This window comes from Rhineura floridana, chromosome 3, assembly GCF_030035675.1.
Source record: "Rhineura floridana isolate rRhiFlo1 chromosome 3, rRhiFlo1.hap2, whole genome shotgun sequence".
NCBI lineage: Eukaryota > Metazoa > Chordata > Lepidosauria > Squamata > Rhineuridae > Rhineura > Rhineura floridana.
Genome location: NC_084482.1, coordinates 102,554,531 through 102,574,335, shown reverse-complemented (window position 1 = coordinate 102,574,335; position 19,805 = coordinate 102,554,531). Strand labels below are relative to the sequence as shown.

Here is a 19,805-nt window from a genome sequence, read left to right as displayed (position 1 = left end):
ATTGGTTCCTATTGGGGTTGACATACAATAAAAAAAATTAAAAACAATAGAAAATGGGAATAAAAACAGCCAATAAACTTAAGACTAGTAATTAAAGGCAACCCATTAAAACAGTTTATTTATTTTATTTATTATTTGATTTATATCCCACCCTTCCTCCCGGCAGGAGCCCAGGGCGGCAAACCAAAGCACTAAAAACTTTAAAACATCATAAAAACAAACTTTAAAACACATTAAAACAAAACATCTTTTAAAATGTTTCTTAAAAAAGCTTTCAAAACATCGTCTTAAGATTAAAAACATTTTTTAAAAAAGGTTTAAGAACATACTAAAAAGCAAAACAGTGTAAAAGAACTGGGAGAACAAAAATATCCTTGCCAAGCACAGAAAAGATAGCAAAATAGGTATTGTGTGAGCTCTCTGGGAAGTTGCATAAAGGGAATGCTACCACTAGTGATCCTCCGTGGCACAGAGTGGTAAGCGGTGGCAACGCAGCCGAAAGCTCTGCTCACGGCTGGAGTTCGATTCCAACGGAAGGAGGAAGTCGAATCTCCAGTAAAAGGGGGCGAGGTCCACTCAGCCTTCCATCCATCCGTGGTCGGTAAAATGAGTACCCGGCATATGCTGGGGGGTAAAGAAAGGCCGGGGAAGGAACTGGCAATCCCACCCCATATATACGGTCTGCCTAGTAAACGTCGCAAGACATCACCCTAAGAGTTGGAAACGACTCACACTACAAGTGTGGGGACACCTTTACCTTTACCATTAAAAAGGTCCTCTCTCTGGCCACCAGCCATATTACCTCAGGTGGTGGAGCACTCCGAGGAGAGCTTTGCTTGCTGACCTCAACACACAGGCAAGTTGATGTGGGAATAAGCATTCCTTCAGGTATGAAGCCATGTAGGTTTTGAAAAACCAACACTAGAACTTCAAATTGCACTTGAATGGGTTGAAAACCAGTAATGTTCTTTAAGCGCTAGTTGTCTAGTGTAATGTTATTCCAATCATAGTTAACGACCAGTTTCAAACACTGGACAAATTATAGCTTTTAAACAGTGTTCAGAGGTAATCCCATTTATAACACATTACAGTGAACAATCTTGGGTTTTGCCAGAGTGTGGATAACTGTCTTTGTCTAGGGGAGGACACAGGAGTCACATCAGACTTGGTTGATGAAAAATACTCAGTGTCACAGAAGCTACTTGGGCCTCCAATTACAAAGCTGGATCTGGGAGCACCTCTAGACTGCAAACCTGATCCTTAGGGGGAGTATAACCCTGTTTAGAATTCACTGAACACTATCTCTTGAGCAAATTATGTACCCACAGTACAGTGGCAAGAAAAAGTTTGTGAACCCTAATGATGATTATGGAAATTCCATGGTTTTACTATGATAGCCTTTGTGAATCAAAAGCAGTCCTTTTCTAAATATCCAATAGGATTTATCTTAACCAATTCCATGCCTTGTGAAATAAAACAATGTGTAAATTAGGTGAATTACATAAGAGTCAGGGTAGGTGCAAAAGTAAGTGAATCCCTGGTTGCATTGGCTCAATTAAAGGGAAAATTAGAATCAGGTTCTTAAGTAATTAGGTAGGTCTGTGGGGTCAGTTTGGGAGGCCCCACTCTATAAAAAGATCAGAAACTTCATGAGTTTGGTCTTCACCGTATGGTTGTATGCAAACATGTCATGCCACAATCAAAAGACATATCTGAGGAGCTCAGAAAAGCAGTTATTGCTGCTCATCAGTCTAGAAAGCGTCACAAAATGATTTCTAAGGATTGAGACTTCACCACTCCAGTTAGACTCTACACAGGAGTGGCCGTCCTACCAAAGTCTCTCCAAGAACAAACTGGCACATCATTCAGGAAGTCACAAAGAACCCCAGAGTAACATCCAAGGGTCTGCAGGCCGCTTTTGCCTTGGCTAATGTAAGTTCATGTCTCAATGGACAGGAAAAGACTGAAGAAGAATGGTGTTCATGGGAGAATAGCCAGGAGGAAACCACAACTCTCTAAAAAGAACATTGCTGTCTTCCTGAAGTTTGCTAAAGATCACATAGATAATCCCCAAGAGTTCTGGAACAATGCTGTCTGGACAGACAAGTCAAAGGTAGAACTTTTTGGTCTTAATGAGAAATGTTATATTTGGTGAAAAACAGAGTTCAAACAGAACCTCATCCCAGCCATCAAACATGGTGGTGGGAATGTAATGGTTGGACCAGCTTTGCTGCCTCAGGACCTGAATGGCTTGCCATCATTGACACAACCATGAATTTTGCAGTGTATCGGAAGATTCTAGTGGAGAATGTCAGGCCATGTGTCCCAGAGCTGAACCTGAACCAAACGTTTAGGACAATGATCCTAAACATAAAAGCAGATCTACTAAAAAATGGCTGCGGAAGAAGAAATTCCATCTTGTAGAATAGCCTAGTCAAAGTCTGGACCTAAACCCCATCAAAATGTTGTGGCAGGACCTGAAGCGAGCTGTTCATGCAAGGAAGCCCTCAAATGTAACTGAGTTGGAGCAGTTCTGTAAGGAGGTACAGGCCAACACTCTTTGAAACCAATGTGAGAGATTGACCAACAGTTACAGGAAACACTACTTGAAGCTATTGCTGCTCAAGGGGGTGCCACCAAGTACTGAATCTAAAGGTTCACATACTTTTTCACAGATGGATATTAACTGTTTAATCAGTTGTGGATACATAAATGTTGAAAACGCATAATGTTTGTGTGTCATTTTTTAAATCAGGTTATTGATTGTTCTTTATCTAGGATTATGGGGTTAGATTAAGATCTATTAACATTTTAGGTTGGAAATATGTGACATCCTAAGAGGTTCACAAACTTTTTCTTGCCTTTCTACCTCTATTTTGTTAGGATTAAGTTTCAGTTTATTTGCACTCATCCATGGCGCAGAAAGACCCCCCGTGGCGCAGAGAGGTAAGCGGCGGTAACGCAGCTGAAGCTCTGCTCACGGCCAGAGTTCGATTCCAGCGGAAGGAGGAAGTTGAATCTCTGGTAAAAGGGGTCGAGGTCCACTCAGCCTTCCATCCATCCGTGATCGGTAAAATGAGTACCCAGCATATGCTGGGGGGTAAAGAAAGGCTGGGGAAGGAACTGGCAATCCCACCCCATATGAACGGTCTGCCTAGTAAACGTCGCAGGACGTCACCCTAAGAGTCGGGAACGACTCGCACTATAAGTGCGGGGACACCTTTACCTTTAGCAGTCTCCAAATCCAGGCACTGGTCCAGCACTTCTCCTGCTTCACCTGACTTGAATGAAAATGAGCAGTAAAAGGCAAAAGATTTATACAATCTGAAGAGAAAACAGACTGTGAAATCGAGAAGTAGAATTGAGTATTGTCCTTATATGGGTGACCCTCACCCCAAGTCCTAGGATGACTTCTCTCAAAGTTTCATATAGATGTTGAAAAGCATTGGAGACAGGATGGAATCTTTTGGGACCCCATAGTATAAATTCCACAGGGCTACACAGTTGTCAAAAAGAGAAGATCGGTTACAGCTGTAGGGAAAATATCAAGGATAAAAAAAGACATAGATGGATGTGATTCCTAATGTGTTTCAAAGATAAATGGATAATTTTTATTAAAATGGTCTGAAGGTACATGAGGCCACCAGCCTGCTGAAGCAAAGCAGGTCTGTCAGTGCCTGGGTAGGAGACTGCCTGGGAACTGTATCTGTGCTTCCTTGAGTTCTTTGATGGAAGAAAGGCAGGATATAAATGTAAAAAACCCAATGTTATGCTCGAACACATTTTTTTAAAAAGTGCATTGGTTTTTTATATAACAGACTATCAATATAACAATGTAACATTTTATAAGCAAGTCACAAAACAGTTTACACTTGTGTTGGGTGTTACAAGTTAATTCACGTTTACAGGCGGGCCCCGCTTTTACTGTGGTTTTTCTTGTCGTGCGCCATTTTTGCACGACGTGCACCATTATTGTTTATGGGTTCCGCGTTTTAGCGGTTTCCGCTTTTCGGAGGTTTCCGCTTTTCGGTGACAGTCCGGAACGGAACCTGCCGTATAAGCGGGGCCCGCCTGTATTCTTATACGTTAAGTAGGTATTGTTTTGAAGGTCATATATTTATTTTCTTTAACATTTTCTTTAAAATACATTGGGAGTCATATCCGCAGCTGTCTTTTGGTTTTGGCTTTGGTCTGAGTGGTCGTTTCCTAGAATTGGCCCTCCAAGTAACTGCGGTAACACTATGCCTCCAACTAAGAGCCTATCCAGAAGATTACCATGGTTAGTGATATCAAAAGCTGCTGAGTGCTCCAGGATAATTGGTATGATTGCCCTTCTTCTGGTGTAAGTCACTGATGAGGGTGACCAGGGTGGCTTCTGTTACACAATTCGACTTACAGCCTAGACTGATCTGTATAATTTGGTCTTCTCCAGGAGTGCCCAGAGTTGACTGGCTACTGCCCACTCAAGTACCTTTCCCAAAAAGGGGATGATTACAAACAAGCAGTTAAGATCTTTGGAGTCCAGGAAATACTTTTAAAACCATGTGCAAAAGCTCCACTAGATGACTCCCTGATAATGCAATGGTGGCAAAGTATCACTGCTTCACTACAATCGCCACCACTGTAGGCATGATAGTGTGCTCTTACTTGCGTTTGATTGTGTGAGCATCAGGTTTCAATTACCTGTGTGGTAACTGTCTCCCAGCTTGCTTCTAGAATATAAGCATATAAGCATAGAATATAAGCCTAAGAATATAAGCTGCTATATTTGTGCTTTCCTTGTAAGCTGCCTTGAGGGCCTTTTGGCCATAAGGTGGGGTATAAATAATAATAATAATAATAATAATAATAATAAAGTCTTGCTCAAGCCCTACAGGCATCTGCAACTGTTCTAAGGCTACTCTGCACTTAGTAGGTTGTAGTGTACAGTGGGAATAAAGCATTCTTATGATATGTAACGGCCAGCAGTTGTATAATTACCTGCCATACATGGTCGTTTTTACCTATTGAGCATGAGACCTACTTCAGGCCCCAAATCTTTCTTCATCTCTACAATCAGTCTTGGATGTGTATACTCTGATCAGTGTTAACTAAATAGCTGCCAACTGTGTATAACGCTCATCTGAAAAAAAAACACCCAGATTTTTAAAGAATCTCAACATTTTTTGCAAAGAGAAATAGAAGAGACTGGCAATTTTATATTTAGTGGGCATTCAATTTAGAGGATAGACACAATGTTTCAAATGACAAGTAGCAATGCAAAATCCTGAAACTGCCTCGTTGCCTGTTGGAAGTCTTTGCTAGTCCCTCATTTTTTTTGGACATTTTACTAATCAATATCCAGATAAGTTGCTGTTTCTGATCATGATGGCTAGAAAGATAATTGAGGATTTTTTAATTACCAATACAGTCCATGGATTCCTTTTCATGTAGTTAATATTGCCTTTGAATACTGTGCATAAGTGCTTAACTGTGCACAAGTGTTAGTGAGTCAAAATCTTCTGTATAGAAGAAAATACTTGATAATGCTGTTTTTAAAACACTTCAGTTTTAGTCAAGATGTTAAGCTGGAGTATAGTACCAAATATTATGGTATTTTTGGTATAAAAATTTAGAAAATGTGTACCATTTTATGCTTCAGTTACCATGCACAGTGAATTGCCAGAGTGCATCTAATTATATTGCATTTCTTAGGCTAAGCAGATGTGGATCTGATCAATGCCTGGAATTGGGCCCACGTAAGCAGCTTTGATTTTTTCCAAAGGATATAAGCATAGTAAGTGTTTTCCTTAACATTGCACATTGCGGATCCAGGAGGCCAGAACTTTACCTGGAGGCAATCTGTGGGCATTTACTGGTTGTATATATACTCCACATGCATGCTTAGACTCTGATTTAATGGAGATAGTTTGCCTCAGGCCACAAATGCTGCTTTATGGAAACACTGTCTGCACCCTAACTTTCTGTAAACAAGATTGTGTTATCTGCAGAGTTGCCAGAATCCTACTTGGGGAACTTGTTTCAACTTGCTTTCTATTTTTCTTCTTGTTAAAAAGCCTCATACTTTCCCTTTTAAAAGCACAAAGATATTAACATGGAGCTGCCAGTCATTCCCATTCAGACATAGACCAGGTCTTCCCTCCTTAGCTTCAGCAGTGCTAGAGCTTGGGGTGCTGCTAAATAATTCATTGGTCTTATATATCTATAAATATTAAATTGTCAAGATATCTAAGCCTTGTTCAGGCATTACAAAAATGACAGAAGTTTTATAATCTTGGTGTGAACTAATTAGGATGGTGCGGAAGAAACATTTTTTTCTGGAAACAACCATCGTTAGTACATGGGACTTTTAGTTATTGAAAATAATTTAATACTCTACCTTTGCATGGGAAGTGCTAAAGTCTCTTGAGTTTGCTAGGAATTCAAGAGAGTGCACATTCTCTACCATTTCTAAAGTGCAGGGCAAGTGGACCAATGAATGAGAAATCAAGGATGCATTGAGAAAAAAACTAATTGAAAAAGAAAGGCAGTGGGGAACGTATCTTTCAAATGATTGACAACCATGATGTGGTTTGCATGACATGGTAAGCCAAAGTATGGCTTACCAGGACTGTGTGGACATGCTGGCTTCCAAAGAAGAGTTCACACACGCTTTGCTGCTCCCTGGTCTCTTTAGCTCAGCATGGCAGCTATAAGCCAAGGTATAACAAGTTGTAGGAGGGAAGGAAGGAGTGGGGAACAATTTCATATTTTTTTTAAGCTTCACACTTCTGGTGCCTGACTTAATTGACTCTTGTCTGTTCGATTCTCAGCCTTGCCACTGCACAAGTAATGTTGTTACTCAACCTGAGGTCTTTGTGGTTGCTAGTGCTAAACTGTGTTGCAAAAATCATAGAACTTTTGTCTACATGGGAAAGATCTTCTGGCAAATTATTTTAGTGTTTATGGAAGTGAAAGAAGGAAGACTGGTCTCAAGCAAATTTAATGTTTTGCTTCATAGTGAGCCTGCTTCTCTCTTCCGTTCATTTTTGAAGTATTTGAAATTGTTTTCTCTCTGAAGCATGATTTTGAGTGTGCTAAGTTGCCTCAATCTTCTGGGATAGATGGGATAAATACCTTTGAAAGAAGCAATTGCGTAACTGGGATGTTCGGTATCTACAGAAATTAAGAGATTGCCTTATCTGGTCCCCCCCCCGGTAATACCTCATCCGTGTGCTAGCTAGATCATTTTTTCTCCCATGGAGATGCTACCGTCTTGGTCTTATGAGGGCTGGTGCTGTCTGAAATAATCATACACATAGAATTGAGCAGTCCAGGAAAAAGCATTAGAAAACCAGATAATATAAATTAAGTAAATTAGATAAAAGCACTAGTGTGCTTTATGTGCTAAAGTGTAAAAGAACAAGTACAGAAGATTTTATTTATTTATTTATTATTTCAATTTATATACCGCCCTTAGCAGAATAGCTCTTAGGGCGGTGAACAAACAAGATAAAATACAATATATCATAGTAAAAAAAAAAAAACATGTACAAACAAACAACAGAAAGCACAACAAAAATGAAATACAACACAAATTAAGAAGGATACATGTTAAAAGTAGAAAGATTAAGAAAATTAAAAGATTAAAATGCCTGGGAGCATAAAAAGATCTTTACCTGGCGCCGGAAAGATAGAAGTGTAGGTGCCAGGCGTACCTCTTCGGGGAGGCTGTTCCACAACTCAGGGGCCACCACAGAAAAGGCCCTAGATCTAGTAACCACCCTCCGGGCTTCCCGATGAGCTGGTACCCGGAGGAGGGCCTTAAATTCTGAACGAAGTGAACGGGTAGGTTCATAGCGAGAGAGATCATTAGGTTGCCAACAAGTAACTTCAGTTTTGGATTGCAGTAAGGTGTTTAATCACATTCTACTATAAGGCTTACGGTATCCTGTTTTTAGGGTCCTCGTTTCTGCAAAAGTATGACTTAATTGTGGGGATAATTGAGAATGTTGAAACCTTTGAATGTTGTGGCTGGATTGAGGCTTTTCTGCAATTTGAGGCCTCAAAACTAGCTTTTTCTTAAATGAAAACTTAGGGTTCCCACCAGATTGCTGCTTTGCCATACCCAGGAAACAAGCTTCCTGTTCTGGGTACAGTGCATGCTTGGAGCTCCCCCATCTGGAACAGCTTCCTCTATTCATTTCAATGGAGATGGCTGCCCTGGGAAAAAAATGCTTTACGCATGAGACCTGGTTCCAAGTTTACATGGCCTACATTCCCTGGGTACACTATAGAAACTAAGTTGGATGAACCATTGTTAATGGAGTCCCCTTCTTGAACTATTTGTTTATTAAAAGAAAAAAAATGCATTTTAAAAATGATTTCATGGTTTTAAAGTTTTGCTAGAACTGCTTATTTTCATTGTGCAGATCTGAAATAGCTCTAAGAAAAATGTGACTTAAACCTTAATTTGTCAGAGTGCTAATTTGACAATCTTGTGTATAATATTTGGAATGCAGGCATGACTTTGTAGAGACTAGTATCTGGAAAAATATTTCTGGTATGTTATCACTAAATAACAGTTAAAAAGTATTCAAAAGTGTGTTTGTGTATATATGTGTATGTATATGTACCACAAGAGTGGCTGTATACTATAGCCAGCGTGGATTTTTCACATTCCGCAATGTTAAATTGAAAATATCCTCCCATGCCATTCTGATGCTTCCCATAAGCTCATTTCAAAACAAAACCTTACAAAACATATAGTACTGAACTCAGAAATGCTTGCTTAACAACCCTGTCAATTTTCATGGCGATACACAAAACAGTCAGAGAGAATCGAGAGTTCAAAGTCTAAAAAGAGAGAAAAAACCCTCAGAGCCCTTTTGGACTTTTTTCTCTGAGAGTTCTCATAATCTGTTGAAATTCATTAAAAATCAGCCATATTCACAGAGTACTTGTAATCCTAATACTTACCTTGCCTCATACTCTGACCTTCATCTTCTGCAGTTTAAAAGTTAAAAAAATGCCTGGCTGATTTTTAATTTAAGAAATTTTGGCTTGAAGCCAATGATAACGCAGGGCATGCTCAGTAAGAACCAACTGTCAGTGTTCTAAAAGCCTCACAGCTGCTGGGCTTGGCTAATTAAGGGGCCACACCCACACCAGATGTTGATTTCACTTGAGACAGTCATGGCTTCCCTCAGAGAATCCTGGGAAGTGTAGTTTGTGAAGGGTGCTGAGAGGAGATGCCTGTTCCACTGAGAGAGCTCCAGTGGCCAGACTGATTTAACAGTCAGCCACTCTGATTGAGGGTCTGTGAGGGGAACAAGGCGTCTCCTAGCAACTCTCAGCACCCTTCATTAACTACACTTCCCAGGATTCTTTAAGAGAAGCCATGACTGTCCAAAGTGAAATAAAGGCCTGGTGTGGATGTGGCCAGGGACAGCTTTGGTTTAAATTCGGGTGGGAGGCTACATGTGCCTGCTGTAGAATAAAAAGGTGGGGGAAACGCTGAAAAGCAATGATACAGTTTACAATGTTTTCATTTCTGCTATCTTTTTGGCGCCTTTTGAAGACTTTTCCTCTTTTAACAAGCCTTTTAAGTTGAGACCTCAGGCTGCATATGTGTTAGAATTGCTTTTAATATGTTTTCTTTAATAAGGGTTTTAACCCCCCCTTTTTTAAAAAAAAGATGTTTTTAAAGCTTTTTAAAAAATGTTTTTAAGTTATTTTGTTTTAATGTATTTTAAGGTCTTTTTATGATGTTTTAAAGTGTTTTTATAGTTTCTGTTTGCCGCCCTGGGCTACTTTTTGGAGGAAGGGCGGGATATAAATCTAATAAATAAATAAATAAAGGGAAGGGGCTTCCCTTCTGCCTAGTACCCACCCGATCTCCTCCCCTCCCTGCCCCTCCCCCAGGTCATTGTTGGACTATGACCTGGGAGACCAGGGTTTGAATCCCCACACAGCCATGAAGCTCACTGGGAGGCCTTGGGCCAGTCACTACCTCTCAGCCTCAGAGGAAGGCAATGGTAAATCGCCTCTGAATACCATTTACCATGAAAACCCTATTGATAGGGTCAACCTAAGTCAGGATTGACTTGAAGGCAGTCCATTTCCATTTTCAAACACGATTGCACAGAAATAAATCCCATTGAACTCAAAAAGTATGCAAATAATCAACCCTCCCTTCTCCTTCCTCCTATTCCCTCCCTTTTGCCTCTTCCCTCCCCCTTCCTTTGCCCCTCCCTCCCCATCCCCAACCCCTTCCAATCCCCTCCTCCCCTTCCTCCTCCCCATGGTCAGTTTTACCTATCTTAAGCATGATTGCACGAAGTAAATACCACTGAACTCTATAAACCTGCAAATGATCAAACCTGCCCTCCCCTCCCCCTTCCTTTGCCCTCTCCACTACGGTCCCTCCCCCTCCCCCATGGTCAGTTTTACCTATCCTAAGCATGATTGCATGGGAGTAAATGCCACTGAACTCAATAAGCATGCAAATGATCAATCCATTCTCAGCAAACTTGCACAGGATCCCATTTCTTACCTCCCAGATTAAAAAGAAGGGAAATTCACTAATAGGCAAAAAAACTTGCGATTTAATAACGTACCTATAGCCCACAGATATTTCAAACTTTAAAAAGCAGGGAAATTGCGTAGCTATAGTGAACTGCTGTACGTCGCCCAAAGTGTCCGTTGACTCAGACAGATGGGCGACTAACAAATAAAATTTTATTTTTTATTATTATTATATATGAATGCATCAGGGGAGCAGGAGACCTGACTTCCTCTCTGACATATTGGACTGCCCTACAGATTTGTCAGAATGCAAACACAATTTGGTTTGGTCTTTCACAGTCCAATCCACTTGCTGTGTAGCTTGCAAGAATTTGGTAACATGTGCCTCTGAGCATATGGTGAGTGGTGGCAACACCTGCAATCAGCCCAAAGAATAGAAAGAAGAAATGTGCTGTGCTGATCTTTAGCAGGGAGGAAGCAACATTATTAAGACAGTTGATATAGTTCAGATGGTCACTTTAAATATGTCTGATTTCCTTTGCAATTTTGGTGAAGTTTCTTGTAGGAAATCATTTTCTTTTGTTTCTATTTCTGTGAATATGTGAAATAGAGCAAAATTTGCACTACAAAAACTCCAAACATAATTGTGGAATAATGGCACTGACTTCTGCAGAATAGTCTCTAGTGGACCTCAGGAGTGTCCCAATTTGCACAAGATAAAACAGTGGGAAGTGAAATATATTCTAGCAAAATTCTAGGTGTGCTCTATGTTTTTAATTGATCGTGCCCACCTTGCCTTAAATGAAGTGGTTTAAACATAGCAGGCTGAAAACATGCGTCCTCTTTTTCTCACAGCTAAGGGTCATTTCTGAAGTAGCAACATATTGTAATCAGTCTGATTTTCCATCAAACTGCAGTTTCAGATTCAAGTGTTAATGCACCCAAAATAGAAATAGAACATAACCTCCAATTTGAAACACAAAAGGTTGTCTTCACCATCATATGACATTGACCAATAAAAAGGCTTTGAAATTAATAAAATAAATTTGACACATTTCTGGATGAATAATGAGGGAAGTAAAATTTTCTAGTTTAGATTCTCTGTAGAAACATTAGTAACACAGGAAAGAAGCAAAGTAAGAAGAACACCAACAAACATACACAAATATAATTCTCTATCTTTGGAGATGGCAGGTGTTGTCACCACTCACCATATGCTCAGAGGCACATGTTACCAAATTCTTCCAAGCTACACAGCAAGTGGATTGGACTGTGAAAGACCAACGCAAATTGTGTTTGCATTCTGTGTTTGCATGAATATATATATATTCATTCATTATGCAACTAGCTAGTAAATTGTCAGGGTGAGTAAATAGTAAATTGTTAAAGTTGTTGTGATTATTATAGCAGCCTAACTATTTCTTCTTACTCCAAAGTTCCCCTTTCTATGTAGAGGACTTTAGGTTGAGCAACAGTTGCTGTGCCAGTGTCACCCAGTGGCTGAGTAGGCATTTGGACTTGGCTTTTTTAGCCTATGGTCAGTGTTCCAGCCACGTATCACATCAACTCTACATATATAGCTGCAGTAGTGTGCGAGAGCAGGGATTCCATTGTGCTGATTTAAACACTAGATAGAAACAGCCACACAACCAGCTACAAACGCATTTTTTCCCCACGAATAAGAGTTTTATTTGTGGATTTGTCTGAGAGAGACTCGGTGCATTATATTTTAGCACATGAAGAAAATCTAAGCTATCAAATGAAAGCTTATAGTCATAGGCTATACAGCAAAAATCACAGATCCAGTGCTTGCCACAAAAACATTGATTCTAGTTGTGGATCTTTATGATACTTATGTAGTATGACATCAAAACAAATCACGTGCACTCAGGTATCATACAGAGGCATTAGGGTTTTGACGGGATCCCTTATAAAAATGATGCAGACTCACAAGGGTCTGTGCTTTGGGTCTCTTTTGTGCTGTGATTATTTTAAAATGGTTTAGCCGATGGAGACAGATGCTATCTGTGATTTGGTGTGGGACCAGTGGAAAAATTACGCAGTTTCAAGAGGATCTGTTGCTAGGTCCAACTTGTCTGTGCATACTTCTTTCTGGCACTCAATTCTCTCTCTTGCCTGATACCTGTGGCACCCCACTTTGTCCCTCCTGACTACTCCATTTTGCTTTCCTCAGTCTCTCAGATCACTCCTCTTCTCCTCCTACTCAGTCACTCTGCTTTTTATTCAGGTGCCGGTCTGTGCTGTGGGTACAATTTCACCCATGGGCACAATGTTGGCAGACCCAGATCTAATCATTTCGTACCTAATGTCCAGTCACTTTAATTCAGTGGAACTTGCTTCCAACTATTATGTTTAGTATTTCAAATGAATTACCTGGCATATAATTTTGTAATTGAAGAAGAAAGGGCAAGCAGATGGAATGCTTTAAATGGAATGAACAATAATTCAAAGGAAACAGAGCTACCTCATATAAAGCTAATTCTTTGTTTTGTTGCAGGCTAAAGAAATCTTGACAAAAGAATCAAATGTCCAAGAAGTACGATGTCCAGTCACAGTTTGTGGAGATGTCCATGGACAATTTCATGATCTCATGGAACTTTTCAGAATTGGAGGAAAATCACCAGACACAAATTACTTGTTTATGGGGGACTATGTTGACAGGGGATATTACTCTGTTGAAACAGTAACACTTCTGGTAGCTCTCAAGGTAGTAATACTTTTAAATGAGTTTTGGTATTGAAGTATATAACATATTTAGTATTGAATATGGTATTCAAGTATCTGAATTACTGTAAGACTTAGGGTACTAGTGAACATCATAATGGCTCTGATTCATTGGTGTTGGAGGTCCTACACTAATACAAAAACGCTGCTGGCGGCAACAAAATTGTATAGTCCAAAAATGACGTGCTTTAAAGATTTGTTAGAACTTCCAGCTTCCTCAAGTAATTCCAGGTCTAAAGAAGAATCTGTTTCCAAGTTTAACTTTGGAATTTATCCTGCAAAAGTATGCTACATCTATACAACAGAACTAAACATGTTTGAGAGGTCCTGAAGGAGTATACTGCTTAGTCTAGTTTTTCTCACATGAGTAGGTGACCTTAAAAAAACCCTTTAATTTTGTGGGTATGGTTATACTGGTGTTGCAGGAATGCAAATATTAATAGAAGTAGAGATGGACTAGTTCAATTAATATATTAGTGACATAAATATATTAAACTATATTAAGATATTTTTGTTTGGTATCTCTCTTCATAAGATGCCACGTCTGCTTATGGAAATCTTGTTTTATAGGTCCGTTATCGTGAACGCATCACTATCCTTCGAGGGAATCATGAAAGCAGACAGATCACACAAGTATATGGCTTCTATGATGAGTGTTTAAGGAAATATGGAAATGCAAATGTCTGGAAATACTTCACAGACCTTTTTGACTACCTTCCTTTAACTGCCTTGGTGGATGGACAGGTATGTCGAAAACACTGACATGTTGCCAATAGTAGCAGAGAACCAAAGCAGAGTGGATGATCTGTTATCTTTTCTTCAGATTTTCTTCCTATAGAAACTACCTGTAACTTCGAATAAACATGTACAGCCAGCTTGGATCTAATTCAAGTTCTAACAAATGAATAAATCTTTCAGATTTTCTGCCTGCATGGAGGCCTTTCACCATCTATAGATACACTGGATCATATCAGAGCACTTGATCGTTTGCAGGAAGTTCCACATGAGGTAATATCATTTGTGCACAATTTCTGTGTTGTGTTAGTGTGTGTAACTATACTAATGCCCAGTTCCCTTCCTGCATTATAAATGAGTCTGTTGTTAAAATAAGCCTCTTAATTTTTTTCACATTACCTCTTCACTCCAAGCATTGCTTGTCCAGTTCCTTATCTAAACAACAAAACTACAGACAGCATTTTTTTATTTTAGTCAAAAGCAGGTGGAAATTCTTTGGCTAATTAAATATAACACATCACCTAGTAGCTTATTTCTTCCCTTAAGAGTAGGCAAACTAGGTGTCCACATAACTTTCCAAAACTAGGACTGTCTTCTGTATTGCCAATTCTAAATTCATGTGGTCTTGAAACATACGCATAGTATAATCCCGTTTTTGTTGAGTGTGTTGTTTCAGTTAGCAATGACCTGGAGGCACTAGTCCAACATTAATCTTGATTGGTCTGTTCTGGTATAGGTTGTTAACATGTTAAGGGGAAAGTTCAAAAATGTTGATGAAGCATTTTTGCTTATGTCAATATTGGAAGCTACTAATACTGCTAAAATAAGCATTGTATACTATCTTTGGACCTAGGATACTTCGTTTGTCTTCTGATCCCTAACAAGTACATATGTTGATCTAGTGCATGAGAGCCAATGTGCTGGTGTTCTGATATTGCTGAACTCCCAACACCTATCAGCCCCAGCCAGTGTGGCCAATAGTTGGGGATGATGGGAATTGTAGTCAAACATCTGGATGCTGCTACATTGGCTACCCCTGCCCTAGTGTCTTGATGCTGGAGATGGGGGAGCTTCTATAGCAAGAGCAGAACAAAACGGATTCTGAATTCTGCTGTGCTAACTCTAGAGTGTATATAATTTGCCACTTTGCTGAGAGCTCTCATAAGCTTGTTTGCATACTATTTTAATAGAGGAATGGACAGATCTAGTTGTGCTCAATCCTCATTGTGCTCAATCCTCATTGGCCTTGGGGAGAATGACACAGGCTCCATGCCCCAGCAGCCAGTATGGGCAATCACACCTCAGATTTTCAACATCTACCTTTTACCATGCAGTATGTTTCTGGTATCGAGAAATTGCCAGCCTCTACTGTACCCTCTTTTCCCAGTCATGTATCCTACCTACTTTGACAGTGATAAATTTTCCTTTAGGTGATAATTGGGTACAGACATGTTCCTCCAGGTGGCTGGTGAGAATGTTTGTGGGAGGGGAAGATGGTCTTGGACCAGGGGAGGGCATTCAATGTAGTGATGCTGAAATGTTTCCTAGGGTCCAATGTGTGATTTGCTGTGGTCGGACCCAGATGATCGTGGTGGTTGGGGCATTTCTCCCCGTGGAGCTGGTTATACTTTTGGACAGGATATTTCAGAAACTTTCAACCATGCTAATGGCCTTACATTGGTCTCAAGAGCTCATCAGTTGGTAATGGAGGTAAGTGTATGTTGAGGGGTTGTCCTAAATCACTGACTATTTCTGTTTCCTTTCCTGAGACAAAAATCTCCAAGCATCACCAGACACCTCTGATACAGCCATGTTAAATCTGCAGTGGCAAAGCATATTGTGCATTGCCCTTTTTAAAAAAATGAGTTTGCACAATAGGCTTGAAGGTACAGTTATTGCTGGTGAGAATGGCTTTTGATTCTGACAGCTGTAAATGACTCCTATCAGCTAGGCCTCTATTATTTCATTCCATTGTGAATTACTACAGAACTATTTAAATTGTAACATTAGAATTTAATATAAAGTAGAATATACTAAATCTTTTGCCGGAGTGGGGGTAAAATATCTATAGCAGCCTACATATTAGGCTTCTATTGAGTAAACTGGTTATATATTCTTCATCCTCAACCCTGTAAGAAAGGACTTTCTAACTCCAAATGGGCAGTTAAGGTTGACAGTGATCAACGTATTAGGAAGAAGCCATTGCACATTGGTAAAGTTCATGCACTGCATGTAGAAGATCCCAGATTTAATTCCTGTTACCCCAGTTAACAGGCACTTGTATAGAATACTTAGGGAGACTTCTGCTTGAGGTTCTGGAGAGCAGCTGCCTCTCAAAGTAGGTAACACTGGGCTAGATGAACCAATTAGGAGTGGCTAGGAGTGCCTTTTACCAGCTTTGGCTGGTGAGACAGCTGCGGCCATTTCTGGACTGGGATAGCCTGGCCACTGTTGTCCATGCACTGGTAACCTCCAGGCTGGATTACTGTAATGCACTCTATGTGGCGCTGCCCTTGAGGTTGGTCTGGAAGCTGCAGCTGATGCAAAATGCGGCGGCGAGACAGCTCACTGGGGCAGGGTATTGCCAACATGTCACCCCGCTGCTGAAAGAATTGCACTGGCTGCCCATTTGCTACCGGGCCAAGTTCAAGGTTCTAGTTTTGGTGCACAAAGCCCTATACAGCTTCGGATCAGGATACCTGAGAGACCGTCTTATCCCTTATATACCCAGTTGATCACTGCGCTCTGCAGGTGAGGGCCTCCTGCAGATACCATTTTATCAGGAGGTTCATTCTGCACAATATAGGAAATGGACCTTTAGTGTGGCAGCACCTATCCTGTGGAATTCCCTCCCTTTGAATATTAGGCAGGCACCATCTCTGCTAACTTTTCGGCGCCTTTTGAAGACTTTCCTCTTTCAACAAGCCTTTTAGATTGAGACCTATCCCAGTCTGCATCTGTGTTAGAATTGCTTAATATGTTTTTTAATAATGTGCTTAACCCTTTTTTAAAGTTTTGTTTTTAAATTGTTTTTAATGCTGTTTTGTTTTAATGTATTTTAAGATCTGTTTTTATGATGTTTTAAAGGGCGGGATACAATTTAAATAAATAAATAAATAAATAATAATTATGATTTAGTATATGAAGTTCCATATGTTGTCACTCGTTATATGAATGCCTAAAGTAATACTTGAATAATTAATTGCTCTTTTCCACTCTGATGTTCTGTCCACTATATTGTATGCTACCTTCCCTGTGGGAGAGACTTGTGTTAGACTGATGTGTGTGTGTGTGGTTTATTTTTTCAGGGATACAATTGGTGCCATGATCGAAATGTAGTAACAATTTTCAGTGCTCCAAATTATTGTTACCGGTGTGGTAACCAAGCTGCAATCATGGAACTTGATGATACTCTAAAATACTCATTGTAAGTATTTAAAGATTTTTCCTTTGAGAACCAACAACTCTAGTTACAATGCTCTTCATAAATTGCCTTATCCTGCTTTTAGGAGTTGAGTAAAACTGACACATCTCGTCTTACCAGATATTTCAGAAGGGGTGGATTTCTTTTAACTTGCTTACCTTTGAAACTGAAAATGCACTTAAATGGATTTTGTCACTTGAAAAACTAAGGCTACAATCCTGTGCATATTTTATCTAGGAGTAAACAGTGAGACTTTACTAGTCTTACGGAACAATGCTATGCAGGTTTACTCAGAAGCAAGTACTAAGTTGTGGGCTACTGATGAGAAGAGTATAAAACTAACCTTATGGGTAACAAATTGTGTATATTGGGCAGCTGATGCTGTTGTTGGATTACCCAGCCTTCACCCTAAGGTCCTAGCAATATTGATGCAGGAAGCTACTTCAAGATTTACTGAAACTATTTAGTTGTCGGGTTTTGGGAAGCTAAAGCTAAACCTCAGTTTAAAATAGTTGGATAGATGTTTCCTTCTGTTCCTAACAATAGTATGCACCCTTAAATTTGTCATCAACATGCCACAAGACTTTCTTTCTTCGGAGGAAAGAATTTATGTCCTTGTCACTGTCGCTTTTCCTCAGCCCATCAGACAGTAGGGTGGACTATATATATTTTTACTTGAAAAGGAACTCGTAGACAAATGGCAGGCTCTTCCTTTATAATGTCATCTTTCTGCAGTCTTTGTACCAAGGTTTAGTTTTGGAAATTGCAGTCTTCATGAAGTTAAAGAATATGTTTTAAGTGCTATGTCAGTTTTACACTGATCCTCCATTCATTTGTACTGATTTAAAAGCAAGAGCTTCGTGGAACACAAGTACAAGTTAACACTGACAGATATCACATGTATTCTAGCAATGGCTGATGACTTACACATCTAGAACAGAAGTTCTAAAAGTGAAGAAAAAATAGTCATAATCTTGATCTCCAGGAGAATGGGGATGATGCAGAATATTTTAAAGCTATGGGTGATAACTAGCATTAGTTTTAATTAGAGCAGACCAGCAGAAATCTGTGGATTCAAGCACACTGATCTCAGTGGATCTACTCTGAGTATGATTTAGTTGGATATTGTCCATTGTTGCAAACCAGAGATATCTTGATTAAAAATGTACTCTTTTGCAGTTTGCAGTTTGATCCAGCACCACGCAGAGGTGAACCACATGTTACTCGTCGTACCCCAGACTACTTCCTGTAATGAGATTTTACACTTGTACAGTATTGCCATGAACCATATGTTGACCTAAAGGATATGGGAAGAGCAACAGTAACTCCAAAGTGTCAGAAAACATTTAACATTGAAACCTGTTTTCACATGGACCAAAAGATGTGCCATATTGAAATACAAAGCTTCTTGTCTGTCAGCGACTGTGACCACTTTAGAATGAATCAGTTCATTGCATGCTGAAGCAACACTGTTGGTCAAGAAAGCAGTTTCTGGCATAGCTCTACTTGTAGTTACTTTTGCTTTCTCTGAGAGACTGCAAATATTAAGATGTAGACATTTAACACCTTGTGAAAACAATTAACTTTCCATTTAGCTATAGCTTTCCAGCATGACTGTAGATAAGGATAGCAAACTATCATTGAAGCTTAATGAACATTTTAAATAAGTAGCAAGACTGATTTTTCTTATTTGTGTTCCGAAACTTTTTTCAGGGAAAACTTTAATTTAATTGTATGATTGTTTTGTCTGCACTCGGTTTCCCCCACATTCTTCCCTCTCACTTCCCTCTATATAATGTTCCGTGTACTTGTCCATCACAGTGAGTTATTTTGAACAAAACAGGTTTTTTTCTGTAAGATGTTGCTGCAGAAGTGTTGCAGCATTTTTTCATAATAAACTTGTGAACTAATTATGAAAGATGGTTGATTTTTAAATATATCTCATGTTTTAAATATATTACAGGTCCATACCATGTTGTGTTTAATAAAAAGTAGTTTTTATGTCTCTGTGAACCTATGCAGAATCCAGATTATGCTGAATGAGGTCAGTTGCAGTGCATTTGAAGTTGTCTTCCAGATCATGTCCCCTTAGTTTTTCTCACAAAACAAATACATGTGAAAGAAATCCTATATCTTGATACCATATGGCTTTGAGCCTGCTGTTCATCTATTTTTTGTTTATTTATTAAGTTTATAAAATAGTCCTTTTCACAGAAGTACTGTCTAACATTGCATTGTAGCCCTTCCCTCTGGGAGAGACATCTGGAATTTACTAAATGCATTTAAGCCTCGTTTTCAACAGACTATGGATTATATCCAACTAAGTCGTACTTGGAGTAGGTCCATTGAAATCAATAGATACATGCTCATTGATTTCAGTGGGTCTGCTCTATGA

The 19,805-nt window shown here is 39.5% G+C and overlaps 1 protein-coding gene across 6 annotated transcripts in view; it reads left to right on the top strand.

Moving 5' to 3' along the window:
• Window positions 1-19,328, top strand: part of PPP2CA (protein phosphatase 2 catalytic subunit alpha) — a 145,621-nt gene extending 126,293 nt beyond the window's left edge. For 3 of the 6 annotated variants that reach the window (XM_061617112.1, XM_061617106.1, XM_061617111.1), the window contains 6 exons: window positions 13,025-13,234; window positions 13,822-13,995; window positions 14,170-14,259; window positions 15,535-15,696; window positions 17,295-17,413; window positions 18,590-19,328. In XM_061617112.1, coding sequence (XP_061473096.1) covers window positions 13,025-13,234; window positions 13,822-13,995; window positions 14,170-14,259; window positions 15,535-15,696; window positions 17,295-17,413; window positions 18,590-18,662 — 828 coding nt within the window. In that variant the 3' untranslated portion in view covers window positions 18,663-19,328. Of the gene's footprint in view, window positions 1-2,054; window positions 2,114-5,694; window positions 5,777-13,024; window positions 13,235-13,821; window positions 13,996-14,169; window positions 14,260-15,534; window positions 15,697-17,294; window positions 17,414-18,589 lie in introns of those variants that run through there. The other 3 variants (XM_061617108.1, XM_061617107.1, XM_061617109.1) reach the window with 2 other exon arrangements.
• The last annotated feature ends 477 nt before the right edge of the window (window positions 19,329-19,805 follow it).